Source organism: Myotis myotis, unplaced genomic scaffold, assembly GCF_014108235.1.
Source record: "Myotis myotis isolate mMyoMyo1 unplaced genomic scaffold, mMyoMyo1.p scaffold_m19_p_19, whole genome shotgun sequence".
Lineage (NCBI taxonomy): Eukaryota > Metazoa > Chordata > Mammalia > Chiroptera > Vespertilionidae > Myotis > Myotis myotis.
The window spans coordinates 7,658,654-7,678,358 of NW_023416323.1; the positions used below are offsets into that span (position 1 = coordinate 7,658,654).

Sequence of the window (19,705 nt, forward strand, 5' to 3'; positions counted from 1 at the left end):
AGAAAGTATTCTTTTGTACATAGATTCTTTTGCTCAATGTTATAGTTTAAGATCCAAGAACATTGTTGCATCTGACTATTGTTTGGTTTGGTCCTTTGCATTGCTGAGTGTATTCATATCCATTTTATGGATATGACACATTTGTGGATCCATTCTAATGGCGGATATTTGAGCTGTTTCTAGTTTTAGGCAGTTACAAGTAATGCTGCTATGACAACTGTTTTATCTATATCCTGGGCCCATCGCACTAGTAAAAGAGGCAGTGCATGTGGCTCAGAGCATAACCAGGCTGGAGTCCCCTAGCCTGGCTCTGCCACTGGCTCCTCCAGGTATGCACATGGCTGCCTCCCTTTGCTCAGGCCACCCTTCTTGAGCATTCTACTGAATTTTAAATTGCACCACTCCCAGCACGGCCTATTGCTGCCCTGCTTTGTTTTTCTCCTTAGCCCTTGCCACCATACCATATAAATTTTTTATTTTATGTTTATTTATTTTAGAGAGGAAGGGAGAGAGAAGGAAAAACACATCGATTTGTTGTTCCACTTATGTATTGATTGATTGATTCTTGTATGTGCCCAGCCTGGAGATTAAACCCATAACCTTGGTGTATCGGGATGATGCTCTAACCAACTGAGCTACTTGGCCAAAGAATAATTTTTTTTATTTTATTGATCATCTATCCTCCTCCCACGTCAACTCCGTAAGGACGGGCATTTTGTCTGTTTTGTTGACAGCCATATCCCCTGGCATATTTGTTGCCCTTCAGAGACCCATCTGTAATATGGGAATTACAATCCCCCATGGAGTTATTAGAGGATGTCATGTACATAGTGTTCTTAATACATAGTGAGGGCTAAATTCAAGGTAAAATAACCACTAACACTTTTATATAGCATCTACTATTTACTGGCCCTGTTCAAGGACTGCATATACTAACTCTACTCCATAAATAAGTTTTGTTGTTACTATTATCATTTCTATGTCTGCCTCCCCCATCAGACTGGGAACCCCTGGAGAGGAGGGGACCAAGTTGTCAACCTTTGAAAGAACACGCATCCCCATCACCATGTATCAGACGCCCACCGTGGTCCAGCCCCCTCCTCCAACTGTGCTCAGCCCTTCCCACGCAGACCCCACAGCTCTTCCCCTCGGGCTCCCATAACCCAAACTCCTAGCCCCGACCCCATCTGAGTTTCCGCCCTAACTGCCCTCCCAGTCTCCCAGAGACCCACCTCTGCCCCTGCTCGGCCCCCACGCCCCACCGGTTCCATCCTCTCACCCCACAGGCCGCGCCCCCGAAGACACCACCCCTGAGTCCGCAGCCTCTGGGCGTTTATCCTCGGACTCCTCAGGCCTTCCCCAGGGCCGGCCCCTCCTTCCCGGTGAGGGAACAAGGTCGGCCCCTCACTCCACGGGCTCCCTCCCGCCAGCACGGGTCCCGCCCTCGCTCCGCCCCCCGCCCTGCGCCCGCACCTCCTCTTGGAAGAGGCTCTGCCGGTTGCGCAAGCTGCGCAGCTTGCTTTGCTTCTCCTCGTGCTGCAGCTCCTCGGAGGGCGGCTCGAAGTAGCCGATGAGGTCCTGCAGGCTCAGGACCACGCCCTCGATGGGCAGCGCGGTGCCAGCCGGCGGCCCCGAGCCCCGCGGCTTCCCGCTGAAGCTGTCCAGGCCCCTGTGGGATCGCGCACTCGTTCGCCAGGGGCCCAGTGCTGACCATGGGTGCGGGAGTCCCCCCCACCCCCGCCCTGCGGGACTCCCACAGACACACCTATTAACAGAGAGGGAGACGGACATGCAGAAAGACGAGGAAGGGCCTTGGCCGAAGGTTACGCGTGGCCAAGGGCAGAGCTGGAACTAGGACTCATGCCTGTGTCGTAGGCACAGGGATAGTGGAAACAGGAGTCGGAGTTGGGAGGTCCAGGGTCAAGGGTCTGGGCGTCAGGGGTTTGAAAGGTGATGATCAGAAGTGCTCAATCAGAGTAGGGACCAAGTATATAAAGGTCAAGAGTTTAGAGGTTAGTGGTCATGTGGACGTTGGCAGGGATGTGGATGTCAGAGGTAGAGATTCATGGGGTCAGGTGCCTGAACGCCAGGAGCACGGGGGTCAAGGTATGGCCTGGCCCCGGGCAGAGCGGGCAGATCGCTCACTTGATGAACTGGTTGTACAGGCCAGCAGTGCTGTAGATCATGCGGGCAGCCTGGGACTCCTCCTGCTGGCAGCGGGTCAGTGACAGAGCGTCATCCATGTGGCCTTCCTGGTGCAGCATGGCCTGGCGGTGGGAGGACAGGGAAGTCAGGAGGGGGCCTTGCTCCCTAGATTCTAGCCCAAAGCTGCCTGCTTCCTCCACCAAATCTCTCTGCCAGTCCTCCCCTTCCATCCCTCTTTATCTCTCTCTCTCTCTCTCTCTCTCTCTCTCTCTCTCTCTCTCTCTCTCTCGATCTTATCTCTATTGCACACTTTGGTCTCATTTTCCCTGTCTCTCCTTCTCTGTCTTTCTCTGTCTCTTTCTTGTCTGTCTCCAGGCCAGACCCTCTCCACTTGTATCTACTAATGCCTTAACATTCCCCCATCAAAGCACTGTAGCAGCACCCCAAACTTCATATGTCCCAGACAGAAAGCCTGACACCTTCTGTGAATAAGGCCATCACAGTGCCAGCTTTCCCCTGCGCTGACCTCTAGTCCCGTGGCTGTGAATATCATCCTCCACTCATGCTTCCAACTACAAACCTTGTTCTTCTTGCAAACAGGTGCATCCCTCGTCTTCTCACTCAGCAAGTCTTTATTGAGTGACGCTGTTATAGACATTGGAGCTAAAACTTTATATCCCTGTCCTCCTGAGCTGACGCTTGGCTGTCCCTAACTTGGTTAATGGCACTTCCATCCTTTTGGTTGCTCAGGGTAAAAATCATTGCATCATCCCCAACCTCTATCTCTCTTGTCCCGATACCCAATCTGTCAGAAAATCCTGATGGCTCAACCCTCAAAATACAACCAGAATCCACCACGTTGCCCCACTCCAGTCCCCACCCTGTTCGGTCCTCTGTCATCTACCACCTACACCCTCCCAGCAATCTTCTCCCGGTCTTTCTACTCCAGCTCCGCACCCCAACTCCCACCACCCACAATCTGTTCCTGAAAGCAGCTAAGGAGCCAAAACACTCTGTGGCTCCATCTCATGCAAAAGCCAGGACCCCCCCATTACCGCCAGGCCTACACCGTCTGCTCCCATCTCCTCTCTGTCCTCACTTGCCCCTCTACTTGCCCCTCACTCACTCTGCTCTGGCCAAACTGGATTTTCTTTCTGTTATTGCAACAAACCAACCTCATTCCAACCTTAGGGCCTTTACACATGTTCTTCCCTCTGTGAAAAGTAGCTTTCCCACTCTTCAGTTATATAGCTCTGTACTTCATTAAAAGCATTTTATTCACCATTTCTGGGCAATGGGGTGGGGGGTGGGGGTAAGGGCTGGGAAGAAGTCTATATAGCTGGCCTATATTTCCACACACACACACACACACACACACACACACACATCCATCCAAAACAACTTGGATACTCATTAATTTGTTGAATGTCATTCTCAGTCTGCTTGTCACCCTCTGTCTTTTCCATCTCTGTCTCTCTGTCCTTCTCTATTTTTCTGTGTCCCTATTTTTTAAAATCTCTGCCTTTCCCTGTCTCTCTCTATATTTCACTCTCTCTTCTTCTCCATATGTATTAATATATATTTCTCTTCATTTTTTCCTCTTTCTCAATCTTAGTTTCTCTCTCAGCCTGCATATTTCTCTCATCCCATCTTCAAACTCCTGAAGGCTCAAGCATGACCCGCCACCCCCAGTCTCCTTCCTCTCCTTGCCAGGTGCCCACCTTCTTCTTGAGCACTCCGAGCCGCAGAGCCTTGGGGTCCGGAGCAGCATAGGTGAGCCACAGGCCTGAGGCCACATGCTGCACAAAACACAGCGACTCCCCATACTTGATCTCAGGGGGACCCATGCCTTCCACGTCCCGCTTGGGGGCCACATCCAGCTTCTCCTGCAGGGGCAGGGGACAGAGGTTAGCTCCTCTGCTGTGCAGTTAGTAGGGGAGCCCCACTGAGAGACTGCTGGGGTGGAATTTGGGGCTCCAGGTGAGGGAGGGCACTCTGACCCCACCGACCTTAGAGATTCGGAAGCAGAAGGAGGTGGCCTTGGTGTGGGCCTTGCTGGCATCAACCACCACCAGACCCTGGTCCTCAGTGAGTGCCAAGTACCGCCCCGTTGTGACATGGCGGATGCGAAGCGGCTGGCCCCAGCGAAGGTGGCTCCCACTCCAGCTGTGGAGGATGAGGGCAAGATGGTCAGAGACCAGCCCCAATCCTCCCATGGAGACCATGGTCTTAGTTCAAACCTCCTCAAGCCCCAAGCCCCCTTCCAGGATGCCCCAAACTTTCCTCAAATCTTTCTTAGGACCCCCTATCCCCCTTCAGGAACCCTAATAATCTCCTCTCGGGCCTTCACAGATTCCTCTTGGCTCCCCAGATGTCTTTAGTGGCCCCAGTTTTCCCAGACCTGTCATCTTATCCCTCTCCACTCCCCACATTTTCACTCAGAACCCTCTGACCTCTCCCTCAGCACCCCCACAACCTCCAAGGCCTCCTTTTCCTCCAGAATTCTAGGACCCTGAGGACTTCATTGCTCTCTTGGGCTCACCAGATTTCCCCTCAAAACCCTCCAGTCTCTTCCCCAGTTTTTCCCTCTTGTCCCTTCCAGACCCGCCCCCCCCAGACCCAGTCCCCTCCCCCAGCTCAACCCAATGCGCCCACCTGATTCTCAGAGGCTCCAATCTCCAGAGGGAGCGGGCGTGGGTACACACAGCTCCCCCCTCATAGTGGACAAGCCTGGGGACGTGGGAGAGAGTGAGGTCAGGGGTTCAGGTTCCAGTCCCCCAGAATCTGATCCCTAACCCTTCCCATAGGGCCCCAGCCCCACAACTGACCTTTGCACTCCTCCCTGCCCCCACCCTGAAACCCCATGCCCTCTTGTCCTCCATCCAGACCTGCGCTGGTCATCACTGTCAGCAGGGGAAATGGTCAGACACTCATCCATGTGTCCATGAAAGAGGCGGAGGACATGGCCCCCGGTCACACAGCCTGCAGATGAGCAAGGAAAGATGATCACTGTGGGGCTGGTGCTCCAGACAAACCTGGTTCCCAAAGGGGAACCCAGGGGCCTGTTTAACCCCCGTGGGAGGCTGGGGCCTGGGTTGGGGGTCTGCAGTTAAAGATCTGAGTTTCTGGGTATGAAGTGGAGTCTGAGATTTAGGCTAAGTTTGAGGTCTGAAGTGGAGGTATGTGATCTGGGGTCTCAGGTTGGGGATCTAAGATTGAGGGTCTGGATGTGCAGAGCTGGGGTCTGAGTTTGCATATTTGAGATTGGGGTTAGAGATTTGGGTCTCATGCTCCCTGATATTGGGGTCCAAGTTCCAGGGTTTGGCCTGGGGTTTGGTCTTAGAAGTTTGAGAGTTGGCTCTGAAGTTGGGATCTGAATTTTGAGTGTGATTTTGAAGGTCTGAGGCTGGTAGCTGAGGTGTAGGGTCTGAAGTTATAGTTTAGGTTTTGAAGTCTGAGCTTTGCAATTGGAAGTTGGTGAGTCTGAGATTCAAACTTCAGGCCTGAGTTTTGGAATCTGTCCTTTGAGTCTCAGCTTGAGTCTGGCTTAGGGCTCTGAGGTTTGGGGTGTGAGAGTTAGAGTCAAAGTTAGGGACCATGCTTTGGGGTCTTAGCATGGGGGGTCTGAATCTGGGAGATGATTTTGGAGATATGAAGTTAAAGTGGAGGTCTGAGGTTGGTTAGCTAAGGCTTAGAGTCTGAATGAGGGGTTTTGGTTTGGGGATCAGGGTTTGAATTTTGGGGTCTGGGTTTGGGGGTTGAGGTCACATGCTATCTGTGCTTGTCATCTGAGGCTTAGGGTTGAGAATAAGCTCCAAATTTGATGTTCTAAGCTTAGATCTGAATTTAGGGGTCTGGCCTTCAAGACCTGAGTTAGGCATGTCAGCTTTGGGGACCAATACTTTGGGTCTGAGTTTGGGAGTCTGATCCTGAGTTCTAGATTTGAGGTCAGTTGGATATCTAAGTGTGAGGGTCATAGTTTGGGGTCTGAGTTTACGAGGTTCTGTTTGGGCATATCTGAGGGTCAATGTGGGAAGCCTATGTTGGGGCTCTCAGTTTAGGGTACGGAATTATGGGAGTCCTCACCCTCTTCACAGCCAGAGGAGATGGGGTTCATGTTCCACAATGTTTGCATGAAGGAGGCATCGACTTGGAGCTCCCCACTGGCTGTTGACAAGTGCTGAAGGCAACCAGGAGGTTATGGTCAGAGACAGTGGTGATGGGCCAATAGTTCCAGAGGCAGAAGCCAAAACCCAGAGGTGGAAGCCAGGAAACCGGCAGATGGGAGACAGAACATTAGAGGTCACAGATCAGGAAACCATGATCGAGTCAGGAGATGGGGTGTCAGAAACCAGGAATTGGGAGTCAGGAAACTGGAAATTGGGAGTCAGGACCTTGGGGCCAGAGACCAGGCTAACCAGTGATAAGGAGATGGGGTGGATCCCACCTGCCTCCATCCCTGGAGGCAGTAGTAGCCACGAGGGGGGTTGGGTTGCTCACCAGGTAGCGCTCAGAGGAGACACTAACGAGGATGAGGTCATCCCCAACTCGAACCTTTTCTCCTTCGGACCTCTGCTTTGAGGCTGGGTGCATCGTCCACCAACAGGCTTCTCCTATGGGGGCAGGATTCTCAGGATGATGGCTGCCCAGAATTCTCTTCCCAAGGTCTTCCCAGTCCTGAGCCTTCCAAGCCTTCTGCCCCAAATTCTCCTACTGCTGCTACCAACTCTCTGCCTCAGTTCCCCCTTCCTGCCCTCAGACCCTCTGCCTACGATTCCCCCATGCTTGCCCAAGTCTCCCCATCCAAATTTGTCCATTTGCACCCAGAGACTCTCTGCCCTAAAGTCCTCGTTGTTACCCCTAGAGCATTTCCATGTCTACCCCTATAATTGTAGGTCTGCACCCCAACTTCCTGCCTGTCCTGTCCCTATCACACCCTGCCCCCTCCAGCTCCTCCACCTGTTGCATCCTCCTGCAGTCCCACGTCGAAGGCCAGCTTGTCGGTCATGGAGCGGGAAGTAGTGAGGCAGCTCAGATACTAGGATCATAGAGGGGGGTCAGCTCCTTCCTGGAAGCCACTGCACTCCCTGCCCCCTGCCCTTGCCCTCTTACTGGTGCACTCACCATGCTGCTGTGCGCATGTCGGAGCAGGATGGCATGGCCATACAGGAGTGTCCTGTGTCCCCCGCCCTGGGATGACTACAGAGGGTGTGGGGGAGGGAGGGCACAGAGTGAGAACAGACCCCCAATACATCTGGCCTATCCCAGGTGGGAATAGGATCCCCATAAAATACCATGCTCACGCCTGGATGCAAGGACGCCTCAGCTCAGACCAGTAGCAGATTCTCTGACTCAGTTTCCCTACCCATGGAAGTGGGGGCTCTGTCTCTGAGAAGCCTGTGGATGGAGTGTTTTATATTCCCCAAAGCCCACTCTGTCCTCCCTGCCTCCTTCACCTTGTTAACTAGGCCAAGAGTCACTCAGGGAGGCTGGACCCCTCCTCTAGGTACCGAGGACACTCCAGGAAGCCCCAGCATCTCATGTTCCATGGACCTCAGCTCCTTCTACTCTAACCTGTCGCATCATGGCTGGCAGCAGCTGGTGTGCACGGTACAGTCCTGCCAGTTGTTAAAGATTTGAACATCACCCACAGAGGCTTGCCCTGTGCTGCCACAAGGAGACTCCACTCCGCTTGAGGGGTGGCACCCCGTCATTCGATGGCACCAGGCCTTCCATCCCAGATCTTACATGCCCATGCTCTGAGGGGGCCATGTGATGGGGCCACATGATCACATGGCGGAGCCACTCCTGGACTGGAGGGGACCCACACCTGGGATAAGAGAGGTGAGGGGAGAGGTCCCATGCGGAGAAGAGCTGGGATCAGGGTCAGGGAAAGGAAGGGAAAGAGGAGGAAGTAGCAGGCAGTGGGAACAGGGGGTTCAGAAGCCCCCATTCCCTTCCTTCCTTCCTTCTTTCCTGGCCTGTTCTGGGGTCCACAGCCCCAGCCTCATATGCAGGATGTGAGCCCAGAGGCAGACCCGGGCTCAAAAGAGGTGGGAAGGACAGGTGACACCCAAGGCCAGACCTACCCACTTATCCAAATTGAGGGCCTGTGGGGGTGGGTCAGAAAGAGGAAGAAGAACAGGTGGTAAATGAATGTCCTCCCACCCATCCTGGCCACCCATCGGCTCAGGGGGAGCCTCACCTCCACACCGGCCTCCACAGTGTTGGCCAGCATCTCCTGCAGGGCTCGGACGGACAGCGACTGCTCCAGGACAAAGCAACAGATGGCCAGGTCGGGGGGCACATTCTGGAGGGGGGTGAGATGTGAGCAGAGGGCCTGCAGGCCCAAAGATCTGGCGCACCCTTTGCCCCTCTAAATACGGAGACCCAGACTCGACCCCAACCCTCCAAGAAGCCCTGCCCTCTGCCTCCTGCTTCAGACACCCTGAATCCTCACCAATATCACAGAAAACACCTCTGCTGTGCCTCCTCCCTCAAACATCTGAACCCCATCTGAACCCCACAGAAGCTTCCACACTACCCTCCTGCTCAGGCACCCCACACCCCACCTAATCTCAGAAGATGCCTCCATCCTCAGACACACTGCATCCGCCCAACTCCAGGGCTCCTCCGCTTCCCCTGCAGGTAACTCAGATCTCTCCAACCCCAGAGGGAGCCCCGCCTCCCGCTGTCACACAGCAGCCCAGTTCCTGCCTCCTGCCTGGACACTGTGAACACTGCTTCAAAATCACAGGAGGGCACCCGTAGTCACCCCCTCAGCCTCCCACCTCAACTCTTAGACACCCTCCTGCTTGGACCCAAGGCTCTCTGCCCCCTGCGGACCCTGGCCCTTTCCCCCATCAGATGCCATGTCCCCTCCCTTCCCCAGCCCTTGCCCCATCCCCCAGGTCACCTCCTCTCTCAGACCCTGAGTCCACCTCACCCTCAGACCCCAGGTACCCTCCACCTCTCAGACTCAACCCCCCCACCTCAGTTCCCTGCTAGCATCCTCCTGACCCTCCAGGCCCTGTCACATCAGATCCAAGGACCTCCACCACCTCAGACACCTGCCTTCTAAGACCCTGGTCCCTCCCTCCTCAAACCCCAGCCCCCTTTTCCTCTTAGCCCCCTCTGTTTTCTCTCCCATCAGCACCCCCTCTTCAGATTTCCAGACCACTCTTCTTTGGGCCACAGATTCTGTGCCCCTTTAGACCCCCTCTTCCCCGGCCCTGGCCCTCGCTCCCGTGCTGACCTGGGCATTGCTGGTAGGCTCCAGGAAGCAGAGGCGGTTGCCAAAGCCCTCGGCTGCCAGACAGAGCTTAAGCTGCTCCTTGAGCACGGTGGCACTGCACTGTAGGACCACCTCATCGTCCTGGGGAAAGATGGGGGTCAGGGCTCCCTGGCACCCACCCTCACCCCACAGACACTGCATAGCATGCCACTCACCCCACCCTTGTCCCCGTGAAAGAGATACCCACCTTGCAATTTATCAAGTAGGCACCTGTACTGAACGCTGCACATACTTCTAACATCCCCATGAAATAGGAGCTAGTGTCATCCCATTTTAATATGGGAAACTGAGGCTCAAAGAGGAGACATGGCCTGGCCAAGACCACATCACTAGCAGGAGGAGCTGGGATCTGAGCCTCAGTCTAGCTGGCTCCAGAGGCCTCCCAGGTGGGGTCTTCAAGGTGAGCCATTGGAGGGTGGAAAGTATGAGCACATCAAGTTCAATGGCTTTTAAGCTCAGCCTTCTTTATTTGTTTTTTGTTTATTGTCTTAACACACGAAATCGTTGCCCTGGCCAGCGTGGCTGTTGGTTGGAGCACAGTGCAGTACACCAAACGGTAATGGGTTCTCTCCTCATTAGGGCACGAACCCAGGTTGAGGGTTTAATCCCCAATTTGAGTGCAGACCAGAGGCAACTGATTGGTGTTTCTCACATCAGTGTTTCTCTCTCTCCCTTCCTCTCTCTGAAAAAAAAAAAAAATAATAATAATAATTAAAAAAAAAAAAAAGCCATCGCCCTAGCCAGTTTGGCTCAGTGGATAGAGCATTGGCCTGCAGACTGAAGGGTCCCAGGTTCAATTCCAGTCAAGGGCACATGCCTGGGTTTCAGGATCAATCCCCAGTAGGAGGCATGCAGGAGGCAGCCAATCAGTGATTCTCTCTCATCACTGATATTTCTTTCTCTCTCTCCCTCTTCGTTCCTCTCTGAAATCAATAAAAATATATATATATTTTTAAAGCTATCGTTTAAGGAGTGCTTTCTAATGACATCTGAATGTGATGCCAAAGCCTAGACTAGATCCTGGATGGAGGGGAAATGCCACAAAATATGGTGTTTCAGCAACTGGTCAAAGTTGAATAAGGACTGTGAATTAGCTAATGGTATCATCGCAATACTAATTTTCCTGATTTTGATAACTGTACTGTGATTTGTAAGTGACAGCCCTTCTGTTTTAGGAAACAGGTACTACTGTATTTAGGGGTTAAGGGTATCATGTTCACAACTTACCCTAAAACAGCTACAACAGTTCAGGAAAAAAATACGGAGAGAAGGGCCGGGGGCGGGGGGGGGGGGGGGGAGCAGATATGGCAAATCTTCACATTTAGGGAAAATGACTAAAGTCCATATGGGAATTCTTCGAACTAACTGTACAACTTTTCTCTAAGTTTGAAATGATTTCAAGATTATAAATTAAAATCTTAAGTAAAATAGACACATTTTCATGTGGTGGGTTCCATTCCAAGAAGTTAATTAATTGAATCCTCACAACAAACCCTATAAAGTAAGTCTTGTTATGTGAACCTTTGGAAACTGAGATCCAGAAGGTGAAGCAACTTGCCTGAAGTCACACAGCTGTCATATGGCATAGCTGCTCCTTGATCCCAACTCTGTATGTCACACTCTTAGAACACTAGACCACCTCTTAATACATGGCTAAGTAGCCCACATCTACCTTCATAGAGAGTACAGTGTCCATGGGGAGTGCTCAGTGTTTTCACTGATAGAGGTCTCAATCAAAAATGATGGCGACCACAGCTCTTATCTGCTGAGGAAGGCAGTGGTCATTCCATCTTGTAGCTGAAGAAATGGATTCAAGGAGTCTCCAGCCCTTCCAGCGTATCACATAAATGTGTTCCAGTCCTGGGCTTTGACCCACACAGGCAGCCCTCAGTCTGTCTATCCAGCGCAAGAGGAGTGGGGAGGGCGGACCTGTTGGCCAGGAGGCTCCACAACTTTTCCGTGCTGTAATCCCGAACCACGACATCCTGGCACTTGTGCATTCAATAGCTTGCATTATTAAGCACTGCTGTCTGGTAGGCCTTATGCTCAGGGCTTTCTGGTCATTTGATAGACAACTATTGAGCATCTGTGGTTGCCGGGCACTGATCTAGAACTGTACTAGTATACAGAGCATCAAATAAAGCAGACAGACCCCACCCTCATGGAGCTGACATCCTTTGGGGGAGTGTATAGGTTCATAATTTAAATGTCAGTGACAAGTGTAATGGAAAAAATCCCCCAGGATGATGTACGAGAGTGGCTTTTGGGGTAAGGATGACATCAGTGAGGGGATGAAGTGACAGCCTCTCCAAGGAGGTGACATTTGAGCTGAGCCTAATACTTTATTCCAAACCATAAACGTTATTCAAATAATGAGAAGGAATCAGGCCTGATGGTCGCTGGGGGAAGAAGGGGCAACCTGTTTAAAGGCCTGTGGCTGCAGGGGGCTGGGGGTGTTGAGGAAGAGCAAGGGGGATAGGATGGTGGCAGCAGCAGGAACAAAGGGAGAGTGGGAGAGATGAGATCAGAGAGAGAGCTGCACAGACCCTGGAACCCTTATGGTATGTATTTTTTGTCCCTATTGTGTGTGTGTGTGTGTGTGTGTGTGTGTGTGTGTGTGTGTGTGTGGTTTGTTTATTTGTTTTTGTTGTTGTTAATCCTCACCCTAGGATATTTTTCCATTGATTTTTAGAGTGGAAGGGAGGGGGATAGACAGAGAGAGAAAAACATCGATGTGAGAGAGACACATTGATTGATTGCCTTCCACACGCACCCCAATTTAGCCTACAACCAAGATATATACCTTCTACTGGAATCAAACCTGGAGCTGGGACCCTTCAATCTGCGGGCCGACACTCTCCATTGAGCCAAAGGCCCCATTGTTAATTTTAGTATATTTTCTGCTGAATCGATCCTTGGCCCCATTTTCAGATTAGGAAATTAAATCTTGGAGAGAAAAATAAAAATCACTTGCCCAAAGTTTGGAAGCAGGCAAATGGCAAAGGCAGACATGAACCAGAGAATGGCTACACCAGTGATTCTCTAACTTTCTCCTGCATCAGAATGAAGGGAGGGACCAGGAGGTCGTGCCCTGCTCTGGGCACATGCCTGAGATGCAGGCTCCATCCCCAGTGGGGGACATGCAGGAGGCAGCCAATCAATGATTCTCTCTCATCATTGATGTTTCTATCTCTCTCTCTCCCTCTCCCTTCCTCTGAAATCAATAAAAATATATTTTAAAAAACAAAAACAAAAAAGAATGAAGAGAGGTGGCCTGATTAAAATGCAGCTTCCTTGCTACGCCAGTCTCCCCCCCCTCCCCCAACCCTCCTCCCCCCCCCCCCCCCGCCCCCGCCCTCCCGCCCAACACCAAGAGCCTGGTTCATTGGCTCTGCCTGAGCAGGGAATCTGGGCCACTAACCACCCTCAGGAGATTCTGACATGGGCCACACTTTGAGAAAGCCAGCCCAGGAACGGGGGTGGGGTGGGGTAGGGGGTGCGGGGGGGTGGCAAGAGGCCACCACCCATGTAAAGGAAATGAAATTAGTTTGGGAGTCCATGGCCACCATACTTTAAAAGGGAAATAAGAAGAACAGAAAATACCAACTTGTCCATCATGCTCTAAGGCAGTGGTTCGCAACCTTCTGGCCCTTTAAATACAGTTCCTCATGTTGTGACCCAACCATAGAATTATTTTTGTTGCTACTTCATAACTGTAATGTTGCTACTGTTATGAATCATAATGTAAATATCTGATATGCAGGATGGTCTTAGGCGACCCCTGTAAAGGGTCGTTCGACTGCCAAAGGGGTCGCGACCCACAGGTTGAAAACCGCTGCTCTAAGGGCTACCTACAGTTTATGAAATTTCAGTAAAAATAAGTGTGTGTGTGTGTGTGTGTGTGTGTGTGTGTGTGTGTGTGTGTGAATGCACCTAATTTGTCCATAATAACATGAATAGGAGGCAGCCATCAGCAGGTGAATTGATAAACAAATTGCGCTATATTCACACAATTGAAATACTACCCAGCACCAAAAAAAGCCCTAGCTGGTTTGGCTCAATGGGTCTTGGGTTCAATTCTGGTCAGGTCAAGAGCACGTACCTTGGTTGCAGGCTTCACTTTGGTTGCAGGCTGGGCCCTCGTCGGGGCTCATGCTGGAGGCAACCAATCCATGTGTTTCTCACATCAATGTTTTTCTCTGTCTTTCCCTCTCTCTCCCACTCTCCCTAAAAATCAATGGAAAAATATCCTCAGGTGCCCTAATCGGTTTGGCTCAGTGGATAGAGCGTCGGCCTGCTGACTCAAGGGTCCCAGGTTCGATTCCGGTCAAGGGCATGTACCTTGGTTGCGGGCACATCTCCAGTTGGGGGTGTGCAGGAGGCAGCTGATCGATGTTTCTCTCTCATTGATGTTTCTAACTCTCTATCCCTCTCCCTTCCTCTCTGTAAAAATTCAATAAAATATATTTTAAAAAAAGAAAAATATCCTCAGGTGAGGATTAATCAAAAAAATTAAAAATAAATTTTAAAGAAAGAAAAGAACTTTTGCCTGGCCAGTGTGGCTCAGTGGTTGAGCATCAACTTATAAATCAGGAGATCATGTTTCAAATCCCAGTCAAGGCACATGCCAGGATTGCCGGCTCGAGCCCCAGTAGGGGGGCGTGCAGGAGGCAGCCGATCAATGATTCTCTCTCATTGATGATGTTTCTATGTCTCTCTCCCTATCCCTTTCTCTCTGAAATTAATAAAAATATATTTTTAAAAGAAATGAACTTTTGGTACATGCTACATGGGTGAATGTCAAAAATATTATACTGAGCAAAAGAAGCAAGACAAATGAGCATGAATTGTATATGAAACAGTGGAATGACTAATGGAATCTATAGTGACATAAAGTAGATGGACAGGTTGATTACTGCAAAGAGTAAGAAAACTTTCTGTGGTAAAGAAAATGTTCTGTCTTAATTATGATACTGGTTACATAACTGTACAGTTTGTCAAAATTCATTGAATTGTAACACCTAAAATGGGTGCAATTATTGCATGTCAATTATACCTCAACAAAGTTGGTTTTTAAATAATGTATGTGTATATGTACATGTACCAGGTTACAATAGAAAATATTTCTTACTGGTGAAATGAGGTATAAAAGGTTAAAGAGAACCACCACACAACATCAATAAAGTTCAGGAAAAAACACCCAGTCTGTGGCCAAGAGATGCCAGGGCAAAGCCTCTAGAACCCAACACTGGCCACCTTGGCAAGTCCGAGCCTAGTTTTCCTCTTGTGAAAGCAGGAGGACTGGGCCCCAGGGGTATCTAGAGATGATTCTTCTTGACCTTGACCTTGGGTAAGTTGTTCCACTCATACCTTGGTTTCCCTCAAATCTCCCAGAGAGATAAAGATAGGGCCCTACCTCAGAAGACAGGCAGCGAGGATATAATTAGATGCCTCAGAGGCTGAGGCCCTGGCCACGGGTCTGACATAGAGTAGCTCAGGGGCTGGTGGCCTTGGCCACCTTCTCATTAGGGCCCAAGAGGAGAGGAGAACCCATCCCAGTGGAAGAGACTGGAGCTGGGGCAAGAGTCTAGGGCAGTGATGTCGAACCTGACATGCAAACTCATTTTTTGGGTTGATTTTTCTTTGTTAAATGGTATTTAAATATATAAAATAAATATCAAAAAGATAAGTCTTTGTTTTACTATGGTTGCAAATATCAAAAAATTTCTATATGTGACACGGCACCAGAGTTAAGTTAGGGTTTTTCAAAATGCTGACACGCCGAGCTCAAAAGGTTCGCCATCACTGGTCTAGGGTGAAGCTAGGCCTCCGCCCCTGGCTGCATGCTCAGCTGTCCCCATCCTTCACTGCCAGCCCCAGTTGTCTGTTCCTCCCTCCCAGGAAACAAGACCTCATAACCATGGTCCTAGCTCAGTGAAGGCGAACCTATGACACGCGAACTCATTTTTTTGGTTAATTTTTCTTTGTTAAATGGCATTTAAATATATAAAATAAATACCAAAAATATAAGTCTTTGTTTTACTATGGTTGCAAATATCAAAAAATTTCTATGTGTGACACGGCACCAGAGTTAAGTTAGGGTTTTTCAAAATGCTGACACGCCGAGGTTCGTCAAAAGACCTAGCTGCATGCTTGTCAGCATTTCCCAGGGCCCAGAGGGGGAGGGGAGGAGCTAGTGCAGGGTCAGCAGACCTGGCCCAAAAGAGAGAACATCTCCTTCCATACTCACACCCCACATCCAGCTGAGCCACTGGGAGGGAAAGTTAGGAAGGACTCCGAGGTAGGCAGCTCCTCCCCCCATCATCTCCGTGTCACGGCCCAGCCCCCAAAGAGCGGGCTATTCTGGGAGGGACACCTGTTGTTCCAATTCCCATCCCTGCCCCCAGCAGGGGATCGGAGATGTGGGGACAGAACTAGAGAGAAGAATGAAACACAGAGGACCTGAAACCAAAAGACAAAGACAGAGACACAGAGACAACCCAAAGAGACCGATAGGGCAAGACATGACCCAGAGATTATCAACAACCACATTTTAGCCTCCTTCCCAAAACCAAGGTTGGAAAGAAAGAAGACCCAGAAGCTGAGGGACCCCCAGGAGGCCCCTAAGGGCTGGGAGTGCAAAGGACTTGGGATGTCCAGCCCACCCCAGCTCCCTTCTCAAGAATTTAAGTAGGTCAGGGTCTGGAGCAAGAAGAGAATGAGGGCTAGGTTGGGGGGGTGGGGGGGATGGCTAAATTAAGCTCAGGAATTAGAACCACCTTCCCCCAAATGCCTGCTTCCAGGGTGATGAGAGAGGGTGCTCCCAGCGGCCCCCTTTCTCCGAGACAAGCCGCTAATGGCATAAGAGGGGGCGGTCCAAGATCCCCTCCCCAAAGTCGGCTAATTCTCTGTGGTGAAACGGGGTGGGGGTGGGGCAGCGGAGACGAAAACTGAGAAAGACGGAGTGACACTCACCCAGAGGGACAGAGGAAGAGACCCCGAGTCTCAGAGACCACCCGCAATCAGGACAGAGAACTCAGAGGAACCCGAGAAATCGCCCCAGAGTCTCCCTAAAGAGATACGCACCGTCCGCAGAAACTGAACCTCATCCTCGCCCTCTCCTCCGTCCCCCATGATGTCGAGGCCCGAGGGGACGGCGCCGAGGTCTAGGAATAGGAAGAAGGGGACTCCGGCTGGGCGGGCGGCGGGCGGGCGGGGATCGGAGACCTCTGGGGACACCGGAGGGACCCGCGAGGCCGATGGAACTGCGAGGAGGACCCACGCGCTGGCGAGAGCTGGAAGGAGATCCCCGCCCCCGGGCTCCCATTGGGCCAAGGCTACTCGGGACACGCCCCGTCGCCAGTGTCCCGCCCACAGGCCCACACCTAGGCAGCGGGTACGCGTTGGGTGGGGAGGGACGCAAAGGGAGTGTCAAGTAGCCGCTCTCTCTACGCATCCTTGGTAAGGAAGGGACCATCTTTCTCCCATTTCACAGAGCAAACAGACTGAACGGGAGCCCCTGCTTGATGTCACACAGCAGAGCCGGACTGTGCACTAGGCCTCCGGACTACAGAGCGCAGCATACTTAGTGATTAAAAGCAAGGACTCTGAGCCAGTCTGGATCCGAGTCCCAGCCTTGTGACTCCCTGTGTGATCTTGGACAAGTCACTTCACCTCTCCATGCCTCAGATTCCCCAACTGGTAAGAAGGATATAAATAGTACTTATCTCACTAAGAGTTGTTGCAAGGATTAAATGAGATCATTTATTTGCAGCACCTAAAAACAAAACCAATGTAAATATTATGTAAGTGTTGCTACTACTATTATTATTATTATTAGCATCATCATTATTATAAAAACTGAGGAGGCAGGAACAATAGCCATAGCAGAGGTCTTTTGTGCACGTGCTGCATTCGAGGCCCTGGGCTTAGATCTTTTTACACATCTCATTTAGTTTTCACAACAATCCTGCTATTGTTCACATGGTTTAGAGGAGGAAATGAAATGTGTGGTCCTTAACATGTATACTTTTAAGGAAACGAATAAAATGAGGTAGTTCTCAAAACAGTATGGTGAAGCCATACTCTTACAGGGCCCATTTTACAGATAAGGAAAGTTGAGCACAGAGAAGTGGAGTGACTTGTCCCAGGTCACACAGAGACTGAGTCTGGGATTTGAACCCAAAGCCAGAAATATATATATATTAATCCTCACTTGACGATATTTTTCCATTGATTTTTAGAGAGAGTGAAAGTGAGGGAGAGAGAGAGAAACATCGATGTGAGAGAGACACATTGATTGGTTGCTTCCCACAGATGGTGCCCTGACCAGGGTCAGGGATAGAGCCTGCAACCAATGTATGTGTCCTTGATGGAATTGAACCCGGGACCCTTTAGTCCACGGGCCAGTGCTCTACCCACTGAGCCAAACTGGCTAGGGCCAAAGCCAGGATTCTTAACCATTCAAAGCATGAACAATGTCTCATGCACCAAGAGGTCACTGGTTCGATTTCCAGTCAGGGCACATGCAGGGGTTGTAGGCTCCATCCCCAGTAGGGGGCATGGAGGAGGCATCCCATTGATATTTCCCTCTCATCAATGTTTCTCTCTCTCTCCCTCTCTCCCTTCCTGTCTCTCTAAAAAAAATTAACATATTTTTTCAAAAAACACATGCAGCTGTGGGACCTGGAGGCCCAACACAGGAAGGCACACCTACTTGGGCCTCCTGCCAGACAGGCAACTTCATGCCTCTGGGCCTCAGTTTCCTCATCTGGCAATTGGGTTAATTTAGAATAGTTCCTACTTAATGGGGACAAGCAGAAAGTTCCATGAGGAAATCAACATGGTAACTGATTGATACAGGGATCTATTAAAATTATTATCATTGTTGCCGAAACCGGTTTGGCTCAGTGGATGGAGCGTTGGCCTGCGGACTGAAGGGTCCCGGGTTCGATTCCGGTCAAGGGCGTGTGCCTGGGTTGTGGGCACTTCCCCAGTGGGGGATGTGCAGGAGGCGGCTGGTCGATGTTTCTCTCTCATCGATGTTTCTAACTCTGTCTCTCTCTCTTCCTCTCTGTAAAAAATCAATAAAATATATTTAAAAAAATTATTATCATTGTTAACATGTAATGGTATCTATTAAGTTACATAAAACAATATTTTACAGTTTTATAAAATTATAAAAATCCTATATAATAAAAGCCTAATATGCAAAATTACTGGTTGTCTGGTCATCCGTTCAACCAATCGAAGTATAATATGCTAATGATATGCTAAGATCACTCAACCGCTCATTATGACATGTACTGACCACCAGGGGGCAGACACTCCAATTGGTAGGTTAGCTTGCTGCTGGGGTTTAGCCATCAGGACTGAGAGAGATAGGCCGGACAGGCCCTAGAGCCCTCCTATGGTCCCTCCCTGGCTGGCCAACCTCCCTTGTCCCTCCCTGGCCAGATCATGCAGATAACGCACCGGTGGGGTCCCTCAGCCTGGCCTGCGCACTCTTGCAATCTGGGATCCCTTGGGGGATGTGGGAGAGCAGGTTTCGGCCAGATCCTGCAAGCCACGCCAAGGGACCCCACTGGTGCATGAATTCGTGCACTGGGATGTAGTGTTAAATATATAATAGGTTGCTAGGTGTAACATAGTTAAATATTGGTATAGTGATACAATTGTAATATATAGCATATGTTTGTACCATATTGTTGAATTACATAATGGATAATTATATAATTATATATTTAGGCATATGTAATTATATAGTACAATACAGTTATGTGTTTACATATTATACATTATATAATATACATGTATATTAAATAGTAAGTTTTTCCTTAGAAGTTTATATATAACTAGAGGCCTGGTGCACAAAAATTTGTGCACTCGACGGGGGTCCCTCAGCCCGGCCTGTGCCCTCTTGCAGTCTGGAACCCCTCAGGGGATAACTACCTGCTGGCTTAGGCCTGCTCCCCGGGGGATTGAGCCTAAGCTGGCAGTCAGACATCCCTCTGGCAGCCCGGGAGCCCTAGGGGGATGCCCACTTGCCAGCGGGGAGCAGGCCTAAGCTGTAGTTGGACATACTTAGCGCTGCTGAGGAGGCAGGAGAGGCTCCCACCACCACTGCTGTACTGGCAGCCATCAGCCTGGCTTGTGACTGAGCAGAGCTCCCCTTGTGGGAGCGCACTGACCACCAGGGGGCAGTTCCTGCATTGAGCATCTGCCCCTGGTGGTCAATGTGTGTCATAGTGACCAGTGATTCCCAGT

The 19,705-nt window shown here is 50.6% G+C and overlaps 1 protein-coding gene across 5 annotated transcripts in view; it reads right to left on the bottom strand.

Annotated features, from left to right (window-relative positions):
- RYR1 (ryanodine receptor 1) overlaps positions 1-16,692 on the bottom strand; it is a 129,884-nt gene extending 113,192 nt beyond the window's left edge. For 4 of the 5 annotated variants that reach the window (XM_036345698.1, XM_036345696.1, XM_036345697.1 and 1 more), the window contains exons 1-13: positions 16,526-16,573; positions 9,401-9,520; positions 8,351-8,455; positions 7,270-7,344; positions 7,105-7,183; positions 6,646-6,758; positions 6,232-6,325; positions 5,034-5,127; positions 4,801-4,875; positions 4,155-4,311; positions 3,867-4,031; positions 2,146-2,267; positions 1,474-1,669 (exon numbers count right to left, since the gene is read on the bottom strand). In XM_036345698.1, the coding sequence (XP_036201591.1) occupies positions 1,474-1,669; positions 2,146-2,267; positions 3,867-4,031; positions 4,155-4,311; positions 4,801-4,875; positions 5,034-5,127; positions 6,232-6,325; positions 6,646-6,758; positions 7,105-7,183; positions 7,270-7,344; positions 8,351-8,455; positions 9,401-9,520; positions 16,526-16,573 (1,443 nt within the window). Of the gene's footprint in view, positions 1-1,473; positions 1,670-2,145; positions 2,268-3,866; positions 4,032-4,154; positions 4,312-4,800; positions 4,876-5,033; positions 5,128-6,231; positions 6,326-6,645; positions 6,759-7,104; positions 7,184-7,269; positions 7,345-8,350; positions 8,456-9,400; positions 9,521-16,525 lie in introns of all 5 variants that reach the window. The other variant, XM_036345695.1, reaches the window with a different exon arrangement.
- Between the last annotated feature and the right edge of the window lie 3,013 nt (positions 16,693-19,705).